Genomic DNA, 27,495 nt, shown 5'->3' on the forward strand with positions numbered 1-27,495 from the left:
AAAGCCACCACAAACACATTTGAGTGAGAAATTAACTGCAAAGAAGGCCTCAAAACCATTCATTATCACACAAATACACTGAAAGTCTGCAGCAGGTATCTGCCCTTATAAAAAAAACACAACACACCCGTACCTGCAGGCCTGGATGAGTCACAGTGTGCTGCAATAATACAAATAATGACACTTTTTATACCACTCATTATGCAACCACTCACGCTTACACTGCTGCTGCAATCTAGGTTAGGAGCTCTAAAGCAGCCATACATTTTCCATCTGAATCAACCTTTTGTCCTGCAAGACTGTACTACAGCATTGGTCACGGGTCTTTCTTGGATCACAGAAAGAGACTGTAATATACATAACAATGGCAGTGGTGAGGCTGCTGCATCTTTCAACCATTCACATTAAAGGGATAATTCACACAAAAATGAAAATTCTCTCATCATTTACTCACCCTCATGCCATCCCAGATGTGTATGACTTTCTTTCTTCAGCAGAACATAAACATATGTGCAAGTGAATGGTGGCCAGAATTTTGAAGCTCCAAAAATTACATAAAGGCAACATAAAAGTAATCCATACGACTCCAGTGGTTTAATCCATGTATTCAGAAGTGATATAATAGGTGTGGGTGATCAATATTTAAGTGCTTTTTTACTATAAATTCTCCTCCCTGCCCAGTAGGTGGTGATATGCACCAAGAATGTGAATCACCAAAAACAAAAGCAGAATGTAAAAGTGCAGATTTATAGAAAAAAAGGGTTTAAATATTGATCTGTTTCTCACCCACTCTTATTATATTGCTTCTGAAGACATGGATTAAACCACTGGAGTCGTATGGATTACTTTTATGCTGCCTTTATGTGCTATTTGGCACTTCAAAGTAAAAGGTCACTATTCACAGAGCTGAAATATTCTTCTAAAAAAATCTTGTGCAGAAGAAAGACATACATATATCTGGCGTGGTATGAGAGTAAATATTGAAAGAATTTGCATTTTTGAGTTAATATTCTTTAATGAAGATACATGCATTGAGAATAACGGGATTATCTGAAAATTGGGATTATGTTCTATAGACTGTTTTTTCCAGACTTGTTTGCTGAAGCAGGGAAAGTGTTCAGTATCTCAACCATGGACAGTGACAGCAGCAAAGGCCATTGGTTTTAATGTACACATGTCCTTAAATCATATTGCTTGTCGTCCAAATTTGTTTATAGCCTTAATGCAAAAGATTTGAGCACATCTCACTCAGACGTTTTAGTAAGAAAATGGAAATCTCTCCTAAAATCCATAAGCAGTGGCCCAGTTAAATCCTAAACACCCAGTGTTAATACAGTAAACCAAAGACTAGGCTAAATAGACACTCAAGTGTTCAGTCAGGAAGATATTGTTGAGAAATAAGAAGATACTAGACATATATAAGAGGTTTAACCCCTAATTGGTCATATCGAACACAAATAATGCCAAATAAAGTCTGACTAAACTTATAACGAGTCTTTTAGCCGTGAAGAGCAGATTTCCCGCCACACACTTCCCTTCACGCGCAGGTGAAATCTGGAGATCAGCGAGAGCACTGAGATATGAGGAAACGTTCAAATACAAAGTTTGCTCTTGAATTCTTGTATATTAGTTTCAATTCGCCTCCCACGCTGTTGTGAAACTGTGTTTTACAGCGGTGACATGCAAGGTAAAGTGATCATCTGTGACACACACTCATTTGAATCCTACCTGTCAGACTGTCGGTGTTCACGCGCAAACGCCAGGTTTCTGGTCAAAACTTCAGTCGAAGTCGCTCCTGAGTGTATACAGCGATGCACAACGGGATTAGTATGTTTTAAGTGTATTTAACTGAATAAGCTCTTCCACACATTCTTCGCTCTAAAACCACCCTCTCTTTCTCGTTCATTTCTGGCTTGAAGTGCAGCAGTAGCGCTCGAGCGGCATTACTCAATCTCTGTCGCGCTCTAGTTATGCATGCTAATATTGACAACCCACTCTTAAAGAGACATGGCACTTTTATTTTGACAGCACTAGGAAAGGAACCCTAACCTCAAAATAACTTTTGAGAAGCATTATTTATTGTAAAGAACATTATCATCATGCTGGATATAATATCATGAAAGGATATGTATTTCACTTCTGCTGAGTTGTGAATTGTTATAACTGAACCTCAACATAATAGATTATGACAGTGAGTAAATCAGTTTATTCTGCAAAGTACTCTAGTTCCATCATGTGGTTATTTTTTATGAATGGCATGCATGTCATTAGCACACACAAACACAAACTTATACAGTAATTGTATATTGTAATAATGCACTTAATTAAATATATTAAAACATTTATATAAAAAATTAGAACCGATAAGCAGACGCAACCCAAGACTTACCGTTATATAACATTTCAAGCTGTGACTCTGTTCTACACTCAGGGTTGGAGAGTAACGGTATACATGTAAAGGGATTACGTATTTAAAATACAAAATATAAGTAACTGTATTCCACTACAGTTACAAAATACAGTAATTTTGATTACTGAAGAGATTACTTTGTATTTTATTTTCATGTGTTTCATTTAATATTTAATCCTTTCAGATGGAAAACATTTATACATATAAATGATGTGATCCAAAGTGCATTTGAACAGCGGTGAAACACTTTCTTATGATGTGATACATTCATACGAGCAGACAAAGAAGTAAGTCTGAAGTAAGTTTGGAGCAGAAGAAACAGAAATAAACCTTGATGTAAATTGTCAGCTTTACGCTAAGCTGAAATGCTATTTCTAGCCATTTTACATGCACGTTACACAGTCGTATTTCTTTTATCAAGAAAATAAATGTTAGATTATATTTTTTTCTCTCTAGTAAGACCTTTCACATTAGGACAAAAATCTTATTCTTGGTGAGAATCCTTAAAACAAGATCAAATAGATTAATCTTGTTTTAGAAACAACACTGCATAAGATATTTAGGTTTTTCAGAGAATGTATTTTTAACATGTGTATTTTGTCTTACTGTACTGGCAGAGTTTTTATAGTCAAAACAAGTGAAAACAATCTACCAGTGTTGAAGAAGTAATCCAAAGTATTTAGAATACATTACTGACCTTGAGTAATCTAACGGAATACGTTACAAATTACATTTTACAGCATGTATTCTGTAATCTGTAGTGGAATACATTTCAAAAGTAACCCTCCCAACCCTGCCTACACTGTGACATTTTATATTGTATCTAAAAGTATTTAAATATGTATATATATATAATTGTTGTAGAATTGTTACACATGCAGATTTGTAAGCTCATATTAATTATTAATTTATATACTAAATATAAAATGTAAGTTTAAAAAGTAATAATAATATTAAATATTAAAAATTAATTTGTCACATTGCAGGAGTATTTAAGTGAACTGTAGAAAGAGAAAGAGAGAGAGAGAATATAAATGTAGCAGGTATAGCACTTAAAAATACACATACATATCTAAACATTTTATCTATCACTTTATGTCCATGTTGTTTGTGTACTATCCACATGCCAATCTTTAGAACAGACTAATCTGAAAATGACTCTGGAATTTAGTGGGGGTGCTTTATATCTCTAAATGTAAACACATTCTTGACATCCTCACTCCAAGACAAATTGTGATGTCAGAATTTATTGATGGAATCATAAATGAATGGGTGCAGGTTTAACAGTGTAGTTATTGTATTGTTTTGGTGTGCCAAGTTTGGTCCATGCAAATTAAAACCATGATTACAAGTACATATAGTATGATATGACCAACTGAATTCTGTAATATTTTTTCTATTGATTCAAAGAAAAAATACAACACATACACACCGAATCATCATTTAAATTTTAACCCTCACTAATATCCCTCCCCAAACACCAACCCCACCCTAACCCCAATGAACACCCCAATGGTCACATAAAATACACACACACAAACAAACCAAACCAAAAATAATAATAATAATAATAATAATAATAACAATAATAATGAAAAAAAATTAAAAATAAAAATAAAATATATAATAAACATACATAATTAAACTAAACTTCTCTCTCCTCATCCCTTCCCCGAGAGTCCCCCAAAACCACCAAATACCTACCCCAATTCCTGAAAAACAAGTCCCCAAACCCCAGTCTTCTACCTGCCATCTCCTCAAAAGCTGCCACCCTCCCCATCTCTGCACACCACTCCAAAAATGGTGGTGCTCCATCCGACTTCCAACCCCTTAAAATAATTTGTCTGCCAACCATAATGTTAGTCAGAACCCAGTTTTTTATATATTTGTCCCCCAAATTTATGACTGCCCCATCGCCCAAAATATAAAGTCTGGGGCAAAGTAAAATTTGAGTGCCCAAAACATCACACAAATAATTCTGAACCTTTAACTAAAAATCTTGGATCTCAACATACCCTCAAAACACATAGGTTGTGTCTCCAACTTCTGATTGGCATCGCCAGCAGGTGGGTGTGTCTTTAAGACCAAGCCTATACAATGGGGGTCCAATAAAATCAATGTAAAATCTTGAATTGCATAAGGCAAACCCTTGCATCTCTAGATGTAGACTTGACATTTTTTAGAATCCTAGCCCACACTGACCAGTTGAATTCTGGACTGAAAGAAAAAACTTTTGTGTTGCAGTTTGGTCAGCAGTTATTCACGAGGATTACTTTGACTCCACAGTTAGGACAAAAAAAAAAAAAAAAAAACTTCAACAGATCAACCACAGTCTTCACAGATTTGTTCAAACTTTTTATTAATCACTTGTTGACTTAGCAGAAAACTGAGTGAATCAGTGCTTGAGTGATGTTGTAAACCAGTTGTGTTCACAACAAAACTCATACATTACATAGCATTGCAAGTACACTGAATATATAGCTAAAATTCTTAAAAAAAAAAAAAAAAAAAAGATTATGGACTTGCATGATCTAGTATACATCATGAAACTGCAATTCCGAACTAATTGGCCTTTTTTTTTTTTTTTTCTTAGAATAATCTTTAATCTCCATTTTCATCTCTTCCATAGTACACATGTGTTGTTCAGCCAGGACATGCTTTAAAATCTTTTGTTCTTTTATCAGCGTATAAACACTATTTTCCACTTGCAATTAAATTAATTTTTATATTTCTTTTGACAGATATGATAGGATAACACTGATGATAGTGGTACCAAAAGGTGAACATTAAAAAAAAAAAATTCCTGCATATTTTCATCGTTTAATCTGTCTGAGTTGCAAAATGAGTGAGTGAAGAAAAGAAATTAAAAGAAAAGAAACAAGAGAAAAGAGAAAAGAAAAGAAAAATGATCAAAAAGGAAAAAAGGGAAATACTGTATTTAAAAGCTTAGTCACAAAGGCACAAATATGTAAATAATACCCCAGAAACACAAGACATATGGAAACCGAAGGAAAGAACAGAGCAGAATCTGTTACAGAAGCCCATCACAGACTTAAAGAGAACATGTTTCTAGTTTGCAATCCTCACCTGCTCCCCATTAATCTAAGGCAAAAGAAGGTAACAGCACTTGATTGTTCATGACAAGCTTACAATAGAGTACATGACTCACAAAAGATATCTAGCAAGGTAAGAGAGTGTGAATACAGATGATTTGTACACCATCATGGGAAACACTGTTCCCGATAATTACATCCACACCACAGTGAAATATGAGGGGCACTGCCCTCGATATCAACACATCGGTAGGCAAAAACTACCATCATCTTCTTCGCATTATGGAAGACACTGCTCCCGATAATGATTCTGGATCAGGTATAACGTTATTTCAAAAGGAGGATGCCAGAGACTAGTATGTAATCTGATGGATATAGCATGTACGTGTTTTAAACAATGCACTGCCAGTCTCTGGTCACAGCTTTTGAAAACAAGGTTATCTCCATAGCAGATGCTGCTTTCACGTTTCGACAGTATAACTGTCATAATTATGGAAGTCACTGCTTCCGATAATTATACATTTGTTAAAAAAGGCGTTATAAAATACTATTTATAGTGATCTCTGTCACTGATAAATAAAAAACAAACTAATAAATAGAGATTTCAGAGCCACATAGGAAAGCATCTTTGTACTCAGATCTTGGCTTATTTTTCAGAATTGATTTACCCAAAATAAAGAGCATCCAACCGAAATATTGATAGACATATTGTACTTTTAAAGGTGTTTGACGAGCACTGAACTCCACAGGCAAGTTAGGTTACAGACATTAAAATGACAATGGCTGGTTGAGTATCATCTAAACTAGATCTTACTTTAAAAAAAGATGATCCCACATACTAAAACTTTAATGTAATTTTGGCTGCGGTCTCACTGAAAAACACTGAGGTAAACCTGTAATCATAGATTTATGTTAATGGAGCACCAATAGAATTCTCTGCATTCATTTTCCATTTGTACTGAGTGATGGTTCAAAGTCAGCACATAATTAAAGAGGTGAGCTGGATCGGTTTGCCTAAATTTCATTATCCATATCCCATACTTCCCCTGCAAGTGCGTTGGCACAGCCTTGGATGGTCCAGGTGGCCAAAGCAAACTGGTTCTTGAATTGGTCAACATCAGCAGATTCAAGGCCTTGGTTAATAGCATCGAGGTGATCCACTAGAGCTGCCAGTGTGTGCATGCCAGAACCCAGAAGAATGTGCCGGAACAGACTCTCCCGCGGAGACACGAAGGGAGAGAGTAGATTCCCTTCCACCTTCAGACAGAGACATCATATAAAGAACTTATCTGAAATTTTATAATAACAGTTATAAAATTCTTTACTATACTAATTATATATTTGAAAGAAATAGATAGATTAATATCTACATCCATAATATACAGTTGTACTCAAAAGTTTGCATACCCTGGCAGAAATTGCGAAATTAACAATGATTTTGAAAATATGACTGATCATGCAAAAAAAAACTGTCTTTTATTTAAGGATAGTGATCATATGAAGCCATTTGCTCCTTGAAACAACCACACCGTCTTTTCCCAGAGCAGCCTGTATTACTCCTGAGGTTACCTGTGGGTTTTTCTTTGTATCCCAAACAATTCTTCTGGCAGTTGTGGCTGAAATCTTTCTTGGTCTACCTGACCTTGGCTTGGCATCAAGAGATCCCCGAATTTTCCACTTTTTAATAAGTGATTGAACAGTACTGACTGGCATTTACAAGGCTTTGGATATCTTTTTATATCCTTTTCCATCTTTATAAAGTTGCATTACCTTGTTACACAGGTCTTTTGACAGTTCTTTACTGCTCCCCATGGCTCCGTATCTAGCCTGCTCAGTGCATCCACGTGAGCTAACAAACTCATTGACTATTTATACACAGACACTAATTGCAATTTAAAAAGCCACAGGTGTGGGAAATTAACCTTTAATTGCCATTTAAACCTGTGTGTGTCACCTTGTGTGTCTGTAACAAGGCCAAACATTCAAGGGTATGTAAACTTTTGATCAGGGCCATTTGGATGATTTCTGTTATCATTAAGATTTAAAAAGGAGCCAAACAACTATGTGATAATAAATGGCTTCATATGATCACTATCCTTAAATAAAAGACAGTTTTTTTGCATGATCAGTCATATTTTCAAAATCAATGCCAAAATTTCACAATTTCTGCCAGGGTATGCAAACTTTTGAGCACAACTGTATATATATGGCTTTGGAATAATGTTTAGGGTCATTGTCACGGTAAAAAAGTGCCAGACTGCCCAGGGTGGGGAGAGAGGGTGGCATCATCTCTTTTAAGATTTTGCAGAATATCTGTGAATTCATGATGCCACTGATGAAGTACAATTCCCCCACACCTTCAGCACTCATAAATCCCCATAAAAGAACTTTACCACCACTGCACAGTACTTCACTGAGGGTACCATGCACTTCCCACTGTACTCCTCCCCGTGTGACACCATGCATTTTGGACTCCATCAGAGAGATTATATATATATATATATATATATATATATATAAATAAATGACTTTGGGCTCATGAAACCAGCTTATAGATACTCAAGGGTCTGCACCTTTATCAGTATGGGCCTTGGCAAAGGCCAAAACAAGCTTTTTTGTGTTTGGCGCAGCAGTGCCTTCCTAAATGGATGACAACCATGCATTCCACTTCTTTGCAGAATGTGTCTTACTGTGTGAGATTAAACAGTCACTCCAGTTTGGCTTCCCACAGCTTTTGCCGGCTCTGAGGCACTTGATTGGAAATTCTTAGCAAAAAAAAAAAAAAAAACCGCTCATCATGATGTGAAACCTTACAGCGACGGTCTGAACATTTCAGGAAGCTTGTCACAAGTCCATACTTTTTGAATTTCTATATCACTTTCACAACTGTGTTTTGAATTAAAAACAGTGATTTGCTAATAATTTTGTACCCTTGTCCCCTTTTGTGCAATTAAATCATTTTCTTTCTTCATTTACTTGACTATTCTCTCCCATGTGGTGTCAGCATTGAGTCTGAGAGTGATTCAGTGGGATAAGTAAAACTTTTAAATTTTAACCAACTGTCTATTTGAGTGTGATGGTTCAAAAGAATAATCTACTGATCAGTGTCCCTCAACTAGCACCAGAAAACATCTTCAGTTTTATATTATAACTTTCAGGAGGGTGTACTCATTTTTGTAACATGGCCTTTTATTATATTGATAAAGTCATTTTTTCTTGTTTAGTATTGACATGTTTCATTAGTATCTGATAAACCGGAGTTGTTTGAACACTGCATCATACGTGAACACCTAATATGTCTTTTGTAAAGAGAAAGAGCTGAATTTGTTAGGTTTCAGAGGGTATGTACTCATTTATGCGGTGTACTGTGTAGATTATATATATATATATATATATATATATATACACACACAGTGGTGTGAAAAAGTGTTTGCCCCCTTCCTGATTTCTTATTTTTTTGCATGTTTGTCACACTTAAAAGATTCAGATCATCAAACAAGTTTAAATATTAGTCAAAGATAACACAAGTAAACACAAAATGCAGTTTTTAAATGAAGGTTGTTATTATTAAGGGAAAACAAAATCCAAACCTACATGGCCCTGTGTGAAAAAGTGATTGCCCCCTAAACCTAATAACTGGTTGGGCCACCCTTAGCAGCAACAACTGCAATCAAGCGTTTGCGATAACTTGCAATGAGTCTTTTACAGCGCTGTGGAGGAATTTTGGCCCACTCATCTTTGCAGAATTGTTGTAATTCAGCCACATTGGAGGGTTTTCGAGCATGAACTGCCTTTTTAAGGTCACTTAAAACTGCCTTTTGCCCAGTCTCTTTCTTATGGTGGAGTCATGAACACTGACCTTAACTGAGGCAAGTGAGGCCTGCAGTTCTTTGGATGTTGTTGTGGGGTCTTTTGTGACCTCTTGGATGAGTCGTCGCTGCGCTATTGGGGTAATTTTGGTCGGCCGGCCACTCCTGGGAAGGTTCACCACTGTTCCATGTTTTCGCCATTTGTGGATAATGGCTCTCACTGTGGTTCTCTGGAGTCCCAAAGCTTTAGAAATGGCTTTATGACCTTTTCCAGACTGATAGATCTCAATTACTTTCTTTCTCATTTGTTCCTGAATTTCTTTGGATCTCGGCATGATGTCTAGCTTTTGAAGATCTTTTGGTCTACTTCACTTTGTCAGGCAGGTCCTATTTAAGTGATTTCTTGATTGAGAACAGGTGTGGCAGTAATCAGGCCTGGGTGTGGCTAGAGAAATTGAACTCAGGTGTGATAAACCACAGTTAAGTTATGTTTTAACAGGTGGGGCAAACACTTTTTCACACAGGGCCATGTAGGTTTGGATATTGTTTTCCCTTAATAATAACAACCTTCATTTAAAAACTGCATTTTGTGTTTACTTGTGTTATCTTTGACTAATATTTAAACTTGTTTGATGATCTGAAACATTTAAGTGTGACAAACATGCAAAAAAAAATGAAATCAGGAAGGGGCAAACACTTTTTCACACCACTGTATACACAAACACACACACACACACACACACACACACACACACACACACACACACACACATCGATCAGCCACAACATTAAAACCACCTGCCTAATATTGTGTAGGTCCCCCTCGTGCTGCCAAAACAGCACAAACCCGCATCTCAGAATAGCATTCTCACCACAATTGTACAGAGCGGTTATCTGAGTTACCGTAGCATTTGTCAGTTCAAAACAGCCTGGCCATTCTCTGTTGACCTCTTTCATCAACAAGTCGTTTCTGTCTGCAGAACTGCCACTCACTGGATGTTTTTGGCACCATTCGGAGTAAATTCTAGAGACTGTTTTGCGTGAAAATCTCAGGAGATTAGAAATACAGTTTCTGTACAATTCTGACCACTTAACTGTCTGTTTGAGAACAGGAGCAAACAAATGTGACAAATATGTAAATACAGAAATACTCAACCAGCCCGTCTGGCACCAACAATCATCCATGCGCTTATCTAATCAGCCAATTGTGTGGCAGCAGTGCAGTGCATAAAATCATTCAGATACGGGTCAGGAGCTTCAGTTAATGTTCACATCAACCATCAGAATGGGGAAAAAATGTGATCTCAGTGATTTGGAGTGTGGCATGATTGTTGGTGCCAGATGGGGGTGGTTTGAGTATTTCTGTAACTGCTGATCTCCTGGGATTTTCACGCACAACAGTCTCTAGAATTTACTCAGAATGGTGCCAAAAACATCCAGTGAGCGGCAGTTCTGCGGACGGAAATACCTTGTTGACGAAAGAGGTCAACAGAGAATGGCCAGACTGGTTTGAACTGACAAAGTCTACGGTAACTCAGATAACCACTCTGTACAATTGTGGTGAGAATGCTATTCTGAGATGCGGGTTGGTGCTGTTTTGGCAGTACGAGGGGGACCTGCACAATATTAGGCAGGTGGTTTTAATGTTGTGGCTGATCAGTGTACACAGGGCTCTTGATTTAACAGTTTAATTTAGTTTGATTAATCATGTAAAAAATAACTGTAAAACAACTGTATTATTTAAGTAAAAAAAAATAATAATTATCATGTCCCCAGGCCGTAATAAGAAATACTCCTTAAACTCCTTAAACAATTCAAGCTTGACATACTGTTTCAGCAGGGGGAAGTAAGTCAGACTCCGGGCAACGCTGTACAGACAACAAACCACACTCGGGCTTGTCAGCACAATATGGGGAAGTGTTCAAGAACAGCTGCACAGAGCACAGTTTCGAATGCAGGGATCTCGAGACATGTTTTTCTTACTTTCAAACTATGTTTAACTTGACACAGCAACCTAAAAATGCAGTATTTATGACACGACCTAACCAAAGTGAGATGCTCCAAAAGCATCCGTCTGACGCTTGTGTACATTGATGCCTCCTTAGAAAAGCCCTTATAATAAATCTATCTCGGACAGATTGAGCAAAATGGATTGGTGTGCACTGTAGGCCAATGATAGGCTCATGTTTAATATTATGGAAATAACCAATATATTGACTTACTAAAGCCACTTTTTGTATTGTCTTAACTCATCTGCCACAAAAATGAAATGCATTTTAATTATCTAAATTATTCTACAATCTTTATAATATATATTACATTTATAATTATTTCAATATAACTAAATATTTAATCATTATATATTGTTATTTGAAGGCCTTTCTCAACAAATATTTATGTGTGTGATTCATTGGGATTAATAAATTAATTAATCTGCATATCATGTGACTGATTCGATTTAAAAACTGTACTCAATTAACAACGGTAATTAATATATACACATATATATATATATATATATATATATATACACACACACACACACACACACACACATAACAAAAAGAACCAAAAAGGGAAACTCTAACATTCTAAAACTGTAACATTTCATCCGTAGAGCTTAAAATGAGATGTTAGATAGAACGTTAGTATCAGTCACAATTCACTATCATGGCATCTTTTTTCCATTGAGTGAAAGTGAACGGTGACTGAGAATAACATTCTGCCTAACAACTTCCTTTGTGTTCCACAAATCATTCAAGTTTGGAACAACATGAGGGTGAGCAAATGATGATAGAATTAAAATGTTTGGGTGAACTATCCCTTTAAATGTTGCACAAGAGTTGATATTGTTTACCCTCATAATGCGGTTGTTGATGATGCGACACTGCTCCATGTCTTCAAGATCGCTGTTCCGGATGGTGGAAGCAAGGGCACTGGCAGCACGATCATACGAGCCCAGAGCCGACAAAAGCCACTGCATCGTCACTGTTTCCGAAAGGCGTCCAGACTTTAAAAACAATATAAAAACAAAAGTGAAACAAAATTGTTTTTCTGTGCTTTGTAAAATTCTACAAACACTAAGCCTAACTTCTTTGTTAGGTTACACAACCTAAAAGCTATTTGGAACAATGGCGATCAACATTTCACTATATGACCACTTGGGTGCAAATTTCTATAATTACATTATTAGTTCATCATGAGGTTTTACCATGCTTCTCTCACAAAGAACAAGTCAAGTAGACTCACGCTGTGGACCTTTTGAAGTTTAGAGCTGATCTGGGACACATAGTCACGGATGACACTGGTATATTTCACAGTGCTCAGCTTGAGTAAGTGGTCATGGACCAGCCGAAGAGTGACCAGACCGGCCACCTCACCTGCTGCCTTGGCCAGTTTGGGAGTATTGTCAGAAGTGTACCGCTGCAGATTTTCATAGGTATCCTCAATAGTGCCAAATGGGTACAACTTTGAATTCTGAAACAGGCCAGGCAATAGTTCAACTACTCCATTTTTACTTCAAACTGTTGTATTGATGTAGTGAAGCCTAACTGAACTAAAAGTCATGCTGCTTACCACAGTAAATCTAAACGAGAATGATGGGATGCCAGAGAAGGTCTGGAATGGATAGGAAGGGTCAGACAAATCCATGGGCTCCATTCTGTGAAAGAAAATCTCACCATTATAACTTCTATAAGATTAAAGTGAAATTTCTGAGTGTATGCAATGAAGGCTACACATACACAGACTTCTCCCAACTGGATCCAGCAAACTGTTCATACAAGGTTTTGGTTGCAGTTGGAGAGGAGACCTGTTTGTGAAAAAGAGTAAGCATATTTCTGTTTATAGTTAGCTTTTGCAGGTTATAAGAAGTATAAATCCTAGAATGGTGAATTTTTTGCATTTTAAAACATCACCTGTTTCATAGTACTCTCAATTAACTCGTACAGGAGTGGACTGGCAGACGCTTTGAAAGTTTCAGAGCCTAAAGAGAATGAGATATTTAGCATCAGGTCAGAACTGAAGTCATCCCTAAATGTTGTTCTTCATGAACTGAACTGACTCCTTACAAACCTGAAACAATTCCATCAAGGCTGACATAAGAAAACACTTTCATATTCAAGGAGGCCAGGTAGCCCTGTGGGTACAAAAACAACAAATATATTCAGCTTAATGTTCATGGTTAACTGCTGAAAGCACAGGCTGTTCAGAATACAATACTAACATTCTACTCTATATATTTCTGCAGGATATACTGTAGTATGTGTGACAAATATGTTGCATACTATTATTTGAAAGGTTTATGCCTACTGCTTCACTTACTATTTTGTAAAAATAGTAGGTAATATTCAGTGTATACTGAGCAGTATTTTGTAAATAGTAAGTTACATACCCATATTGTTTAGCATAGAGCAAACATATATTTATTCATACCTCTAACCACTCGGTGGCACCAACGCTCCCAAATTCACCAGCACTCCAGCTAGCAAACACTATGCTCCTCCTTGGCCTAAATCCATCTTTCAAGAAAACAAAGTGCCATTGAAAATTAGCTTGTCTTTTTTCATAATTACAAAATGCATTACAAATACATTAAAATGCATGAATCTGTAATCATGTGATTTTTTTTTTTTTTTTTTTTTTTTTTTTGTGATGTACAATTAATTCAAGCCTTGAAAATGACATATCACTGCTTGCACAAAACATACCATTCTTGATCATGTCAGAGATAGTGCTGGCCAACTCTACCAACAAACTAGTGCCGACAGTGCTTTTAGCAAATCCAGGGCCCCAAGCATCTCTCTGGGCTCCAATCACAATATAACGATCTAAACCAATATGATAAAGAGCAAAACAATATGATCAGGGACCAACACACAGCTTTTAAAGGAATAGTTCCCCCAAAACTGAAAATTCTCTCATCATTTACTCACCCTCATGCCATCCAAGGTGTGTATGACTGTCTTTCTTCATCAGAACACAAAGATTTTTAGAAGACTATTTCAGCTCTGTAGGTCCATAAAATGCAAGTGAATGGGTGCCAATTTTTTGAAGCTCCAAAAATTACATATAGCCATCATAAAAGTAATCCAGTGGTCTAATTAATGTCTTTTGAAGCGAAGCACTAGGTGTGTGTAAGAAATAGATCAATATTTAAAACTTTACTAAAAATGTTCACTTCCGGCCAGCTTGAGGTTTGTACGTTGACGAGGGTGGAGTTCAAACTGCCTCTTGCGTGACGCAAGCGCGTAAGCCTCCTCTGCATAGATTTTCATACATAGATCCCTTATTAGCAACTGTTTCTATGGACCGTGGTACTTTTTCAACACAAAAGGAGTTTTGCAGCGGTCTGAGCAAGGAGCTCGGTCTGAGGCATCTCCTTCATTCACTCACTTGCATTGAAACCGATTCAATCAGCTCTCCTTGTTCACCATTCCAAGCAGTTGACATATTCAAACCAGCCGAATGAGGCATCTATGTATGATTGTCTATTCTTCTCTGTTGTAAACAACACTGTGCTTCCCTTTAGTTTTTTAGTTTTTTTGTTTTTCACGTGCCAGTTCTTACGTGTACTTACCATCGAGCTTGACCTCGACCCTCGTGAATTTTTGGTAAAAAAAAGTTGTAAATATTGATACATTTCTTACACACCTAGCGTTTCGCTTCAGAAAACATTAATGAATCCACTGGAGTCTGACAATTTTTATGATTGCTATATATACTTTTTGGAGCTTCAAAAATCTGGCATCCAATCACTTGGATTTTATGGACCTACAGAGCTGAAATGTTCTTGTAAAAATCTTCATTTGGGTTCTGACGAAAAAAGAAAGTCATACACATCTGGGATGGCATGAGGGTGAGTAAATGATGATAGAATTTAAATTTTTGGGTGAAGAAATCCTTTAAGTCATATAAGTATATGTGGCTTGATTGTGTGTACAGTGTAACAGAATACCTGCATCTAAATATCCTTTAAGGACTCCAAACACATTGTGGATTTTCTTCTGGGTGAGAACATTGTTCACTTCCACTGTGATGATGTCCTTATCATCACCAAGCTGGTAAAGGACCTCCCGAAGCATTCCATCACTCCAGCCACGAGGAGAATTCTGACCACCTAACTGTCTGTTTGAGAACAGGAGCAAACAAATGTGACAAATATGTAAATATATGGGGGGGAAAATTTACAAAATAATATTGACACATTTAGAATTTTATATTTTCTGAAGAAAATGTGAGTGCTGCTCATCCATGTCAAACTCGCAGACACAATTTCTGTGTCTCAAATCGCATACTCATGTACTTTTCTACAACATTTTGTAGTTCAAATTTTGTGAGTAGTGTGTTGACACTGAAACTTGCAACAAGAAGAAGAGAACTACGAGTCCCCGGATGATGTACTTCTTCAACCGAAATAATGGAGTGTGAAATGTTGGACACTTCATGCACTCAACGGTCATGCTGTGCCCTACAGTACATAGTGAAAGGGGCGGAGTTACCTGGTCGCAATGCTGGCCTGACTAAATAACGGACACTTTTTACAGACTGGCTGATCACGCATACCTGCCTTATTTAAAAGCGTACATCTAGCATACTTTTTGTATTTATTTATTTATTGTGAAATTCATAACATTATTCTTTTTAACATTATTGTTCTATTTCATTATTGTGCTGCAGTGGGGTTTCAAATACAGCTGCTGAGGAAGTGACAGTGACTGTTGGAGCAAATGGGAATACAAAAATAATATCTGCTGCTATTGAAGCTTATCCCACAATAGTTTGCATTCCAAACCCATAAATGTGAAAAGAGTCCATAACATACCAGGGGTTTGTTCAACTCCCTAAATCTAAGTATTAGCAATGACTAATAGTGACCACTAATTAATGTTAATTAATTACTACAATTGTACCTCATAATCTCAGTAGCCTGCTTTGTAGTGATAGTCTGGGCCAAAATGCTGGGAAGGCCAGAAGACTGAGCTGGGGGAAACTGGGTATGATTGAAGGAAGGGAATCCAGGAGTGTAGGGATCACCAGTGCCGAGATGAACCTAAGTGAAGTGTGACATTAAGACAGTAGATCAGTTTCTCATTAACTTCTAAATGCACAGTTAATCCAATAATAGAAAGGTTCCACAGCAAATGACAAATACTGTAGACTGCGAAAGTCTTAACCATCTTAAGATGTTTTTGTGAAACATCTAATGTGCCTATTTTATATCTTCTGCTTTAGTGTGTCAATAGGAATTATCAATTTTAGATTTCCACACATTCCTTTTGCAAATAAAATAGAAGTAGCACAAGGAGTGCTACAACAGATGGAATGGCAAGGGCAACATCACAGAGTCAGTCTGGGATTACATGTAGAGACAGAAGCAACTGAGACCTAAATACCGAGAAATGTGGCAAGATTTCCAAGATGCTTGGAACGACCAATCTGCCAACTACCTTGAAAACCTGTGCGTAAGTGTACCTAGAAGAACTGTTGCTGTTTTATAGGGATAGTTCACCCAAAAATGAACATTTCACATCATTTACTCACCCTCATGCCATCCCAGATATGTATGACTTTCTCTCTTCTGCAGAACATAAATTAAAATTTTTAGAAGAATATTTCAGCTATGTTGGTCCTCACAATGCAAGTGAATGGTGGCCAGAATTTTGAAGGTCCAAATATCACAAAGGCATCATAAAAGTAATCTATATGACTCCAGTGGTTTAATCAATGTCTTCTGAAGTGATTCAATCAGTTTTGGGTGAGAACAGACCAAAATATAACTCCTTTTTCACTATACATCTTGCCATTGCAGTCTCTAGGCACGATCATGATTTCAATCCATTACACTTCCTAGTGCTTGACACATGCACAGAGCACAAGATGGCACCACAGGAAGTGTAATCGAGCTTGAATAATCACCAAGGAGACTGCTGCCAAGATGTACAGGGGAAAAGGAGTTATATTTAGGTCTGTTCTCACCCAAAACGAACTGGATCGCTTCAGAAGGCATTGATTAAACCACTGGAGTCTGATGGATTATGTTTATGCTGACTTTATCTACTTTTGGAGCTTCAAAGTTCTGATCACCATCCACTTGCATTGTATGGACCTGCAGAAATGAGATATTCTTCTAAATATCTTCATTTGTGTTCTGCAGAAGAAAGAAAATCATACACATCTGGGATGGCATGAGTTGGGTGAACTATTCCTTTTAAGGCATAGGATGATCACACTAAACACTGATTCAGTGACAAATAAAAATTAATCATGGCATTATTTTTGAAAACATCCTTACATCCAACATTTTAACTGTCAATATGCTCACTTACATGGCCAAAAAGAGCAGTGTCGACTTTTATTTTGTAGTTAAGGGGATCTGGATAGATTAGCATAGCACTAGCATTCAAGCTAGCAGCATTAGCAACCTGTAATAAGCAAATAAAAACAGGATAGATAAGTAAACATTAAAATTAACACTCTTAAAAGATTTTTTAGTGAAATGAGAGAGAGCACTGACCTTTTCAGCAAAACTCAGTAGTCCAGCTCTGGCCAAGACGACCTTTCCATTCAAATCAATGTTCCTGTCTTGCAGTTTCCTGAAGTCCTCAGCTCGCCCATAATGTGCATACAGAGCTGGACCCTATACAACAATATCAGTATAACTTTAAGGAAAAGTTAATACAAAAATCACGGCTCTCAAATCATATTTGTGTTCACGTATAAATAAATATGGCACATGAAGTTTTGATATCAATTTTGCCATTTATCATGCCATGTGTCTCATAACAGTTTACAACATGCCACACAGAAATGTGAGATTTAAGATCCTGTAATTTTCAGTAAATAATGATTTAAATGTTATTCTGTTCCTAACACAATGCTATTATATGGCTTCGGAACAGTAGAAGTATATCACATGATTCATATGGATTACTATTGGAGCTTGATGGCGTCCATCACCATTTACTTTCACTGAATGGAAAAGAGCAGCATTATCATTTTGCTTAAAGTTTTGTGACTTTGTGTTGTCATGTGAGTTTGGAACAACATGAGGATGATCACAGAGTTTTCATTTTGGGGTGAAATAACCCTTTAATAAAGTCTACAATTTCTTAACCTTAAATATAAATGTTTGTGAAAGTGTTTAATTACTAACCTGCACTCTACCAATTGCACTGTATGCCAAATAGCCCTCGGTTTTTCCCACAACATTATCACGGAACAGCACTCTGTTGTTGAGACCAGGATCATGGACTTTAACATAGTGCTCATCGGTCCAGGGGCTCATTCCTAAAGCTTTGAATTTTCCCATGATTTTATTAGCGAGTGCCTCATCTCCAGCCGTTCCTGCCTGGTGACTGGAACTTGAGAATTCCCTGGAGGAGGAAACAAAAATGGCAGAGATTTAGAAACATTGTTAGCTTGGGTCTCACCTTTCAGTATGGAAAAATCAACAGATCAACAGTGAGATTACTTGAGGTTTCTCTCAATGTTGGAGGCTGTCAGTTTTTTCTTCAGCAAACCTCTAAGATCACTCCAGTCCAAAGAATAAACCGGCTCTGGAATAATGTCTTCTTCAACCGGACAGTTTTCATGGTTTATTACTGGTTTGTCTGTGCTTCTATTAGACAGATAACCAATGAGGTACCCTGAGAGACAAATATATGACAATTATTTTGGTTAAGCCATGGTTTCTCAGAGCTGGTTTCTTAGATATAGAAATTTCAGAACATTTGGACAAGTGATAATTTAACAGGAATTTGTAAGGTGTAAGAGAGATGTATAAAGAGATTCCTGAAGCCTACAAATAGAGATAATGCACAGTCTGAACCGAAGGGGATTATTTTGAGAAAATGATCAGCTGACTGTACATTATCCTGCTTATTACAAGACTACTTGCCAAATAAAAATAAATAAATAAATGGACAAGAAATACTGATACAAGTTTAAATAATTTTATTATATATTAGGTAAATTGGCTACTTGCAACAACAGTCAACTGATTTAACTGTTTAGTGGATATTATATAAAATTCCTTGATCGCACTCACTGCAGAATGCTGAAATTGACCAATCAATCAAGTGTTCCAAAAGCTATGTTATAAGCTTGAAAATACTGCCAGTGTTGCTTACCAATAATGAAGAGGACCAGAATGGCAATGACAGAGATGCAAATGTTTTTGGGAGAGCGCTGGCTTAGCTTGCTGGGGTAATATGGACCATTATGTTGGCTCGTGTTTCTCCCAACTCCATTGGCCTCCATGTCTTCATCCATATCAGAGGAAAGCTTCATCTCCACTTGGCTGTTGTCACCCTCCATGTTCTGGGTCAGGTTAAAGCGTGTGTACGATCGTGGCTCCCCATTGAACTGAAATGTACAGTTACAAGTCTCTAATGTGAATAACTGTCCTTACGGGTTTGGAACTATACTGCCCTTGGCTCTCTTCGCTGTTAGAACACTCAAAAGCTGGTCAAGTTTTAAGTCATGATGGTGTTGTGATTGCATTGCATTATAGGGCAATGATACTTTCTATTTAAGACTGGTGATTGCATAAGGTTTAATCATTTCTTCTCAATAGAAAAGAGTTTTCTGGATTTAACTTGAAACTTCCTCTTAAAAATGAAAATGAAAATAGCTGTCTCCACACTGACTAAAATTTCCCATTGAAAGTTCCGGAAAATAAATATATATATATATATATATATAATTATAATTTAATTAATTTAATTTAATAATTATAATTAATTTATAATTTTCTTTATTTATCACACATTATACATTTGCACATATACAGTGAAATTCTTCTTTTTCACATATCCCAGCTAGGCTGGGGTCAGAGTGCAGGGTCAGCCATGATACGGCGCCCCTGGAGCAGATAGGGTCAGTGGTGTGAAAAAGTGTTTGCCCCTTCCTGATTTCTTATTTTTTTTGCATGTTTGTCACACTTAAAAGATTCAGATCATCAAACAAGTTTAAATATTAGTCAAAGATAACACAAGTAAACACAAAATGCAGTTTTTAAATGAAGGTTGTTATTATTAAGGGAAAACAAAATCCAAACCTACATGGCCCTGTGTGAAAAAGTGATTGCCCCCTAAACCTAATAACTGGTTGGGCCACCCTTAGCAGCAACAACTGCAATCAAGCATTTGCGATAACTTGCAATGAGTCTTTACAGCGCTGTGGAGGAATTTTGGCCCACTCATCTTTGCAGAATTGTTGTAATTCAGCCACATTGGAGGGTTTTCGAGCATGAACTGCCTTTTTAAGGTCATGCCACAGCATCTCAATAGGATTCAGGTCAGGACTTTGACTAGGCCACTCCAAAGTCTTCATTTTGTTTTTCTTCAGCCATTCAGAGGTGGACTTGCTGGTGTGTTCTGGATCATTGTCCTGCTGCAGAACCCAAGTTCGCTTCAGCTTGAGGTCACGAACAGATGGCCGGACATTCTCCTTCAGGATTTTTTGGTAGACAGCAGAATTCATGGTTCCATTTATCACAGCAAGTCTTCCAGGTCCTGAAGCAGCAAAACAGCCCCAGACCATCACACTACCACCACCATATTTTACTGTTGGTATGATGTTCTTTTTCTGAAATGCGGTGTTACTTTTACGCCAGATGTAATGGGACACACACCTTCCAAAAAGTTCAACTTTTGTCTCGTCAGTCCACAGAGTATTTTCCCAAAAGTCTTGGGGATCATCAAGATGTTTTCTGGCAAAAATGAGACGAGCCTTAATGTTATTTTTGCTCAGCAGTGGTTTTGGTCTTGGAACTCTGCCATGCAGGACATTTTTGCCCAGTCTCTTTCTTATGGCGGAGTCATGAACACTGACCTTAACTGAGGCAAGTGAGGCCTGCAGTTCTTTGGATGTTGTTGTGGGGTCTTTTGTGACCTCTTGGATGAGTCGTCACTGCGCTCTTGGGGTAATTTTGGTCGGCCGGCCACTCCTGGGAAGGTTCACCACTGTTCCATGTTTTTGCCATTTGTGGATAATGGCTCTCACTGTGGTTCTCTGGAGTCCCAAAGCTTTAGAAATGGCTTTATAACCTTTTCCAGACTGATAGATCTCAATTACTTTCTTTCTCATTTGTTCCTGAATTTCTTTGGATCTCGGCATGATGTCTAGCTTTTGAAGATCTTTTGGTCTACTTCACTTTGTCAGGCAGGTCCTATTTAAGTGATTTCTTGATTGAGAACAGGTGTGGCAGTAATCAGGCCTGGGTGTGGCTAGAGAAATTGAACTCAGGTGTGATAAACCACAGTTAAGTTATGTTTTAACAGGTGGGGCAAACACTTTTTCACACAGGGCCATGTAGGTTTGGATTTTGTTTTCCCTTAATAATAACAACCTTCATTTAAAAACTGCATTTTGTGTTTACTTGTGTTATCTTTGACTAATATTTAAACTTGTTTGATGATCTGAAACATTTAAGTGTGACAAACATGCAAAAAAAATAAGAAATCAGGAAGGGGCAAACACTTTTTCACACCACTGTGTATATATATATATATATATATATATATATATATATATATATATATATACACACACACACTACTGTTCAAAAGTTTGGGGTCACTTGCCTGAAATGTTTCTCATGATCTTAAAAATCTTTTGATCTGAAGGCGTATGCTTAAATGTTTGAAATTATTTTTGTAGACAAAAATATAATTGTGCCACCATATTAATTTATTTAATTACAAAACTAAAATTGTATTTAAAAAAAATACGTTTTTGAAATGGATGACTTGGACCAAATAATAAAGAAAAGCAGCCAATAAGTGCCCAACATAGATGGAAACTCCTTCAGTGCTGTTTAAAAAGCATCCCAGGGTGATACCTCAAGAAGTTGGTTGAGAAAATGTCAAGAGTACATGTCTGCAAATTCTAGGCAAAGTGTGACTACTTTGAAGATGCTAAAATATAACACAGTTTTGATTTATTTTGGATTTGTTTAGTTACAACATAATTCCCATAGTTCCATTTATGTTATTCCATAGTTGTGATGACTTTACTATTATTCTAAAATGTGGAGAAAAAAATAAAAATAAAGAATGAGCAAGTGACCCTAAACTTTTGAACAGTAATGTATATTGTATTTTATTTTTTAAACTGGCATAGTGAAAAAATTGCAAAGTGGGAGCGAATGAAAAGCCTTTTTGGCATTACATACCTGAAGCAATATAAGTTTGACTAAGTGCAATGGTAATTAATTTTTTTTCCAGATATTACTTTCCACATATTTGTTTTATTTTTTTATTTATTTATTTATTTTTTTACATTTTTTTATGTCTAAAATTTAAAAGCATGCCATTTCAGTTCTGTGTCCTCTATTTTCAAAAAAGAATTTTCCCTCTATCACCTTCCGTCACATTATACTGATCTGAAATGTAGGTGGTGCTCCACACTGCTTTGTTGAATATATTGGTTTCTGAGTTATCTAGAAACCCATTCTAGGTGTCAATGGAAAGCAGAGAATCATAGCTTTACAATAATGTGTAACATTTCATCTTCTGTAGATCTCATATTTTTTCACCAGACTTCATATTTTGCTCTAAAAACATTTGACACAACATTGGATTATTCACCCAATCAAGCTAACAAACAAGTAAACAAGATATTTCTTTAACTCTTTTTAAAGCTAACAACCCAAGGTAAGATTTGATTTAACATTTGAGGCTATTTGGGGCTTACAGATCAGTGGTCAGCTCAGAAAAGAGACATTTGCATTTTATGCCTTACCGAAAATAAAATTTCACTTTATAATATATTTGAAAATAATTCAAACTCTGATATTAAGGCAACAAAACTGCACAGTCACCTTCCTGAGAATGAAAGCTTTCATTTGATATATGACTTTAAGTGCTATGTGAAGGACTTTTATATTCATTCTATGTGGGGTAAATTTGTGAAACAAATGTTTTCAGGCCTTATTTTGTTATTTTATGTAACTAAATGCAAAAGCTATGGGGTTCTCTGAAAAGTTCAGATTCTAAACTTTCAAATGATACCAGTTATGAATCCAGGGACTTCAGGGTTTTAAGTGATAAAATGGCTTGCCATATAGTGCCCTTCCCAAAGAGTTTAAGAGGTTATTTTTCTCTTAAATTTCAATTTAATTGTTCAGATCACTCAGATATAATGCAATGGATAAAAAAATGTAATGAAAAGCATGTCTTACAATTTTTGATATTGTTGTTCTGGCTTGATCCATCGTGGCCTCAAATAGTTACTGCAAGAGATAGAGATGTTAGGATGAACACAGGAAACATATTTCTAAGATTACCTTTAAGTATAGATAATAAAATACTTTGATATACCTTCAGGCAACATGATCACATTGGAAATCGGTGTGTTAGTTCTGAATGTTTTCCACATCAAGTCAGACCCAATTGACAAGTGGCATCATGTGCCAAATCTTCATGCCCCAAAAATTGCCCACGCTGTTCATTTGACATTGCATCCCTTTTGATCTCTGGCTAGCGAGATATTCATTTTTCACAGGAAAGAATACTGTTTTGGTCTCTGTACGGTTACTGTAGGGTTAGGTTTAGGGTTTGGGTTAGAAATATTCTGAGCTCAATACAAGTTAAGCTCAATTGACAGCGTTTGTGGCATAATGTTGATTACCACAGAAATAGGAACAAACTGGTAATTACAAGGGTATTATGCTATAAATGTGGTTTATGAGGACATGTCTAGTGTACCCATAATTCAAATTGTTTAAAAAAAAAAAACATACTAAACTATTTTATTTTTTTTTTTTGAACATGTAAAAATGCAGAAATCATTTTTTTTGTGAGGGTTAGGGGATATAATCTATAGTTCGAACAGTATAAAAATCATTATGTCTATGGACAGTCCTCATAAGGATAGCCGCACCAACGTGTGTGTGTGTGTGGTGTGTGTGTGTGTGTGTGTGTGTGTGTGTGTTGAATGTTTGATTTTTTTTTTGATTTTTTATTTTTTAAGATTGAAGGGTACAAGTTAACCAAATACTCCAAAACACAAAGCACAGACACTGCAGTCTAGATAAACATGCATCCTTGAGACAGTCTCAGTCAGTAAATGGATAAAAGGATTACAAATAAACAACAAAAAGGTTTCAGGATGTTCAGGAATAACTAAATACACGGAAGTAGACTTCGAAAAGGTGAGCCAAATGGCTTATACCTCTGTGACCGGCTCTGGAGTGTATTCAAATTCTGCAGTAGTTGTCTTTGAAACATGCATGCACGAGATTAGGAACATTTGGGCTGCTACACCCTACCAGGAAAGGGCTTGAACACAATCAGATCAAACCAATGCTCACGTCAGTTGGGCCAGACACTTAACCTCCTGTCTTCAGAAACTTTGCAGAATTATTTTAGTAGGGCCCATTAATCCACATACCTAGTCTGAGCAAGTTTATGGGTAAGTAAGCCCTGGTACTTAAGATGTGCTCTTGCTGTGAGAACAATGATAGCTAAATGAACCACTAGACAGAGAAAACACTAACTTTATCACTCAAGGCTTAGAAAATGGAAACACAATAAATAGCACACTGAAGCAGTCTTTCAACTCAAGTTAAGGCTCAAGGACGAGCATGAAGGCTGTGACAATTAGTGTAAGGAAAACTTCTAAATTATCTATCTCCACAAGCTGGTTCGTGTGCTCAGGTCAAAATCCTGAATGATTTTGTAATGGGTGCTGTTGGTTTAATCCATTCACACAAAAGACCCAGACCTTACCACAAGTGAGCATGTGACTGTGCCACATAAATCATTCTTTCTGAGAAGTAAATAGGTGAACTAATCTAAATGGGTGCCATTTACTCACAGTGTAAAATAACTGCTCACGATGGATGGGCTATAAATATAGAAGCAGGTTTTTTTTTGTTTTGTTTTTTTTTGTCTCTACAGGTTAATGTCAAACAATCTTGGGACATGATCTAAAAGTTTCCAAGAATGTGCAAACATTTGTTGAATAATCTTTACAGAAATGGCAGAGGGGATTAAACTCACTCACTGTACTGTAGCGGATCATGTGATGGTCACACAGTGGAAAAAACACTGCAAAATATTTTGCTAGGTAACCTAAAAAATGTACTTATTTTGGAATTATCTAATATTCATTAATTAATTTAGAAATAATCATTATTATTAAAAATATAACTAAATTAACCATAAAAGTGGTGACCTGCAGTTGTTACCTTTGGGGCTATTTCTGCTTGATCTAACCTTTAAAATGAGTTTTGTTGGTGTAACCTAAGTTCAGTGATGTTAAATTATATTTTTGACTTGAATAAAACCAGTTAATTTAGATGTTACCACATGGAGCGCATTTAATCTTTTATTATTATTATTATTATTATTATTATTATTATTATTTAGTGTACATTGAGTTTTACCAAAAAAAAAATAAAATACAAAAAAATAATAATAATAATTTTAAGGGTCAGATCAGGTATGGTTACAACTGCACTTTTTCACTTTTCTACAATGCACACAAGATTGAACAGGATTTTGTAACATTTAAAAATGCATTGCCTCTCCACCAACATCTAACACAAAAATTCAGTTACAAGCAAAATAAGTTCAAGTTAAAATAAAACATACTCATGTTAAAATCCCCAGCACAACAACGCGCCTTTCAAACTAGAAAGTTTTGCCACATGAGATCTGTAACAGTTTTGAGGTCAACACACAGAACTTAAGGGACTCGAGTTCACTGTAAAGGACACTGGGTCAAAAATGACCACACAGAAAATGTCAAATCCATCTGGCAGGATTAAGTCTGTACATGCTTTAACCTAACGTTTGACAATCCATTTTAATTATATTATATAATTGCATTCCCACAGTTTCAAGTATATCTCGATGCTGTGAGAGATAATACTAAAAGCGTCTGCAACTTCAGAGGTTCAAACATCTACAACACTGTTATTACAGTATAAATGCCCGGCAGTTAACATTCTGCAGACCATAAAATGATCTGCAAAGGTCTGTAGTCTTACCAGTGCTTTAATGCGCCTGTCCTGTTCAAGGCGAAAGTGACGATCGCTGCACAGACACCGACACCGCTGTGTGTAGAGCTGAAAGTCTCCGCTATAACCTTGCAGCACATGCATTCACGGTCATGTTTGAGTGACAGAGGGGCAGTCACATTAACGTCACTTCCCATATTAACACAGTCCTTATTAAATATCGCTCTCATTTCATGCGCTGAAGATTTAATTTGAATGAAAAAAATTATTCTTATCATTTTATTTTATTATTATGATGACATTTCGAATTTTCGTTGCAATTCTCACAGTATTTCTAAGTTTGTATATAGGATATATATACATACAGCATTTCAGTAATAAACTATGAACATTCAGAACAAAAATACAAATCATTAGACTACATCCTTAAAACTATGATAATCTAAACACAGTGTGAAAAACACAAACGATTTGAATATTTATTGTGTGAAAATGATTTCTATTCATAAAAAATAAATAAAGTAAGTTGTGGCGTTATTTCTTCTACTCCACCAAACAATTCTGGCCGTAAAAAAGTTTAGAGTTAGTGCACTTTTCAACCAAGTCAATAAAAGTGAAGAGCCTGTTTGAGATTGAAAATGAGACACATTTTGTGTGGGGACAAAAATCATTTCCAATCAAGCTGTAATTTTGCCAAATATCTGCAAAAAGTGTGAAAATGATTTAACTGTGTGTATTTAGTATACATAAAATGTTAGCTATGAAATGTAAACGAGTGCAGTCGCAGGATATCATACGAATTAGCCAAATTTAGAAAAGTCGTACGAATCGTGACGATTTCGCCGTGAGTGTGCGTGTTTGGTCTTAGCATGATAAAGGAGCTAGTCATTTTCTTTCTAAAACTTTTATCAAGACTGGTGTCATTACCACCACACAATTCTATTAAACACAATACAGAATTTATGATGCGCAATGGCACTGTGCGGGAATTTTCCAAAAATCTCATATGATTCATGTACCTCTGTATATACACACTTGGACATTGTTAGTATACAAATTAAATAAACTAGAGCAAGTATGAAAAATGTTTTAACAAGACTTTACTTTCTAGAAGTCAACAGCACTAAATTAAAAAAGTAAGTACTGAGTATTAACGTGCATGTACTTAAATTATTTGTGGAGCTGTTCATTGTTCTTGTTCCTATAATTATGTTAACATGTAATGAGTGTGTAACATCGACAGTGTAATCATTA

The 27,495-nt window shown here is 36.3% G+C and overlaps 2 protein-coding genes across 4 annotated transcripts in view; both read right to left on the reverse strand.

Annotated features, from left to right (window-relative positions):
• The window catches only part of LOC127441474 (activated CDC42 kinase 1-like), a 150,771-nt gene extending 148,820 nt beyond the window's left edge, over positions 1–1,951 (reverse strand). For both annotated transcript variants that reach the window (XM_051698938.1, XM_051698939.1), the window contains exon 1: positions 1,729–1,951. The gene's annotated coding sequence lies outside the window, so the exon portion shown is untranslated. The remainder of the gene's footprint in view (positions 1–1,728) is intronic.
• A 2,801-nt stretch (positions 1,952–4,752) lies between these two features.
• On the reverse strand, positions 4,753–26,409 carry LOC127441478 (transferrin receptor protein 1-like). Of its 2 annotated transcripts, XR_007897314.1 has the most exons (19): positions 26,272–26,409; positions 23,458–23,508; positions 19,403–19,637; positions 18,745–18,919; positions 18,427–18,646; positions 17,788–17,910; positions 17,600–17,695; positions 16,184–16,323; positions 15,229–15,398; positions 13,982–14,101; positions 13,707–13,792; positions 13,347–13,410; positions 13,190–13,257; positions 13,016–13,083; positions 12,849–12,933; positions 12,522–12,749; positions 12,130–12,282; positions 9,323–9,717; positions 6,574–6,720 (listed from the first exon to the last, which is right to left on the reverse strand). XR_007897314.1 is itself a non-coding variant. In XM_051698972.1 (18 exons), the coding sequence occupies exons 2-18, from the start codon at positions 23,488–23,490 to the stop codon at positions 6,478–6,480; spliced, it is 2,307 nt and encodes a 768-aa protein (XP_051554932.1). In that variant the 5' UTR covers positions 23,491–23,508; positions 26,272–26,409; the 3' UTR covers positions 4,753–6,477. The 2 variants fall into 2 exon arrangements, 1 of the variants encoding a protein (XP_051554932.1); XM_051698972.1 differs by lacking the exon at positions 9,323–9,717 and having other exon boundaries at positions 4,753–6,720.
• Positions 26,410–27,495: the final 1,086 nt, after the last annotated feature.

This window comes from Myxocyprinus asiaticus, chromosome 5 (genome assembly GCF_019703515.2).
Source record: "Myxocyprinus asiaticus isolate MX2 ecotype Aquarium Trade chromosome 5, UBuf_Myxa_2, whole genome shotgun sequence".
NCBI lineage: Eukaryota > Metazoa > Chordata > Actinopteri > Cypriniformes > Catostomidae > Myxocyprinus > Myxocyprinus asiaticus.

What these genes read in the sequence shown, in the direction of transcription:
- LOC127441478 (XM_051698972.1), bottom strand. Translation starts at nt 23,490, where the DNA reads ATGGATCAAGCCAGAACAACAATATCAAAAATT. An exon ending in TCTGGTCCTCTTCATTATTG is followed by an intron (nt 18,920 to 19,402) that starts GTAAGCAACACT and finishes TTTGTCTCTCAG; the next exon opens with GGTACCTCATTGGTTATCTG. An exon ending in TCAACAACCGCATTATGAGG is followed by an intron (nt 6,721 to 12,129) that starts GTAAACAATATC and finishes CTCTGTCTGAAG; the next exon opens with GTGGAAGGGAATCTACTCTC.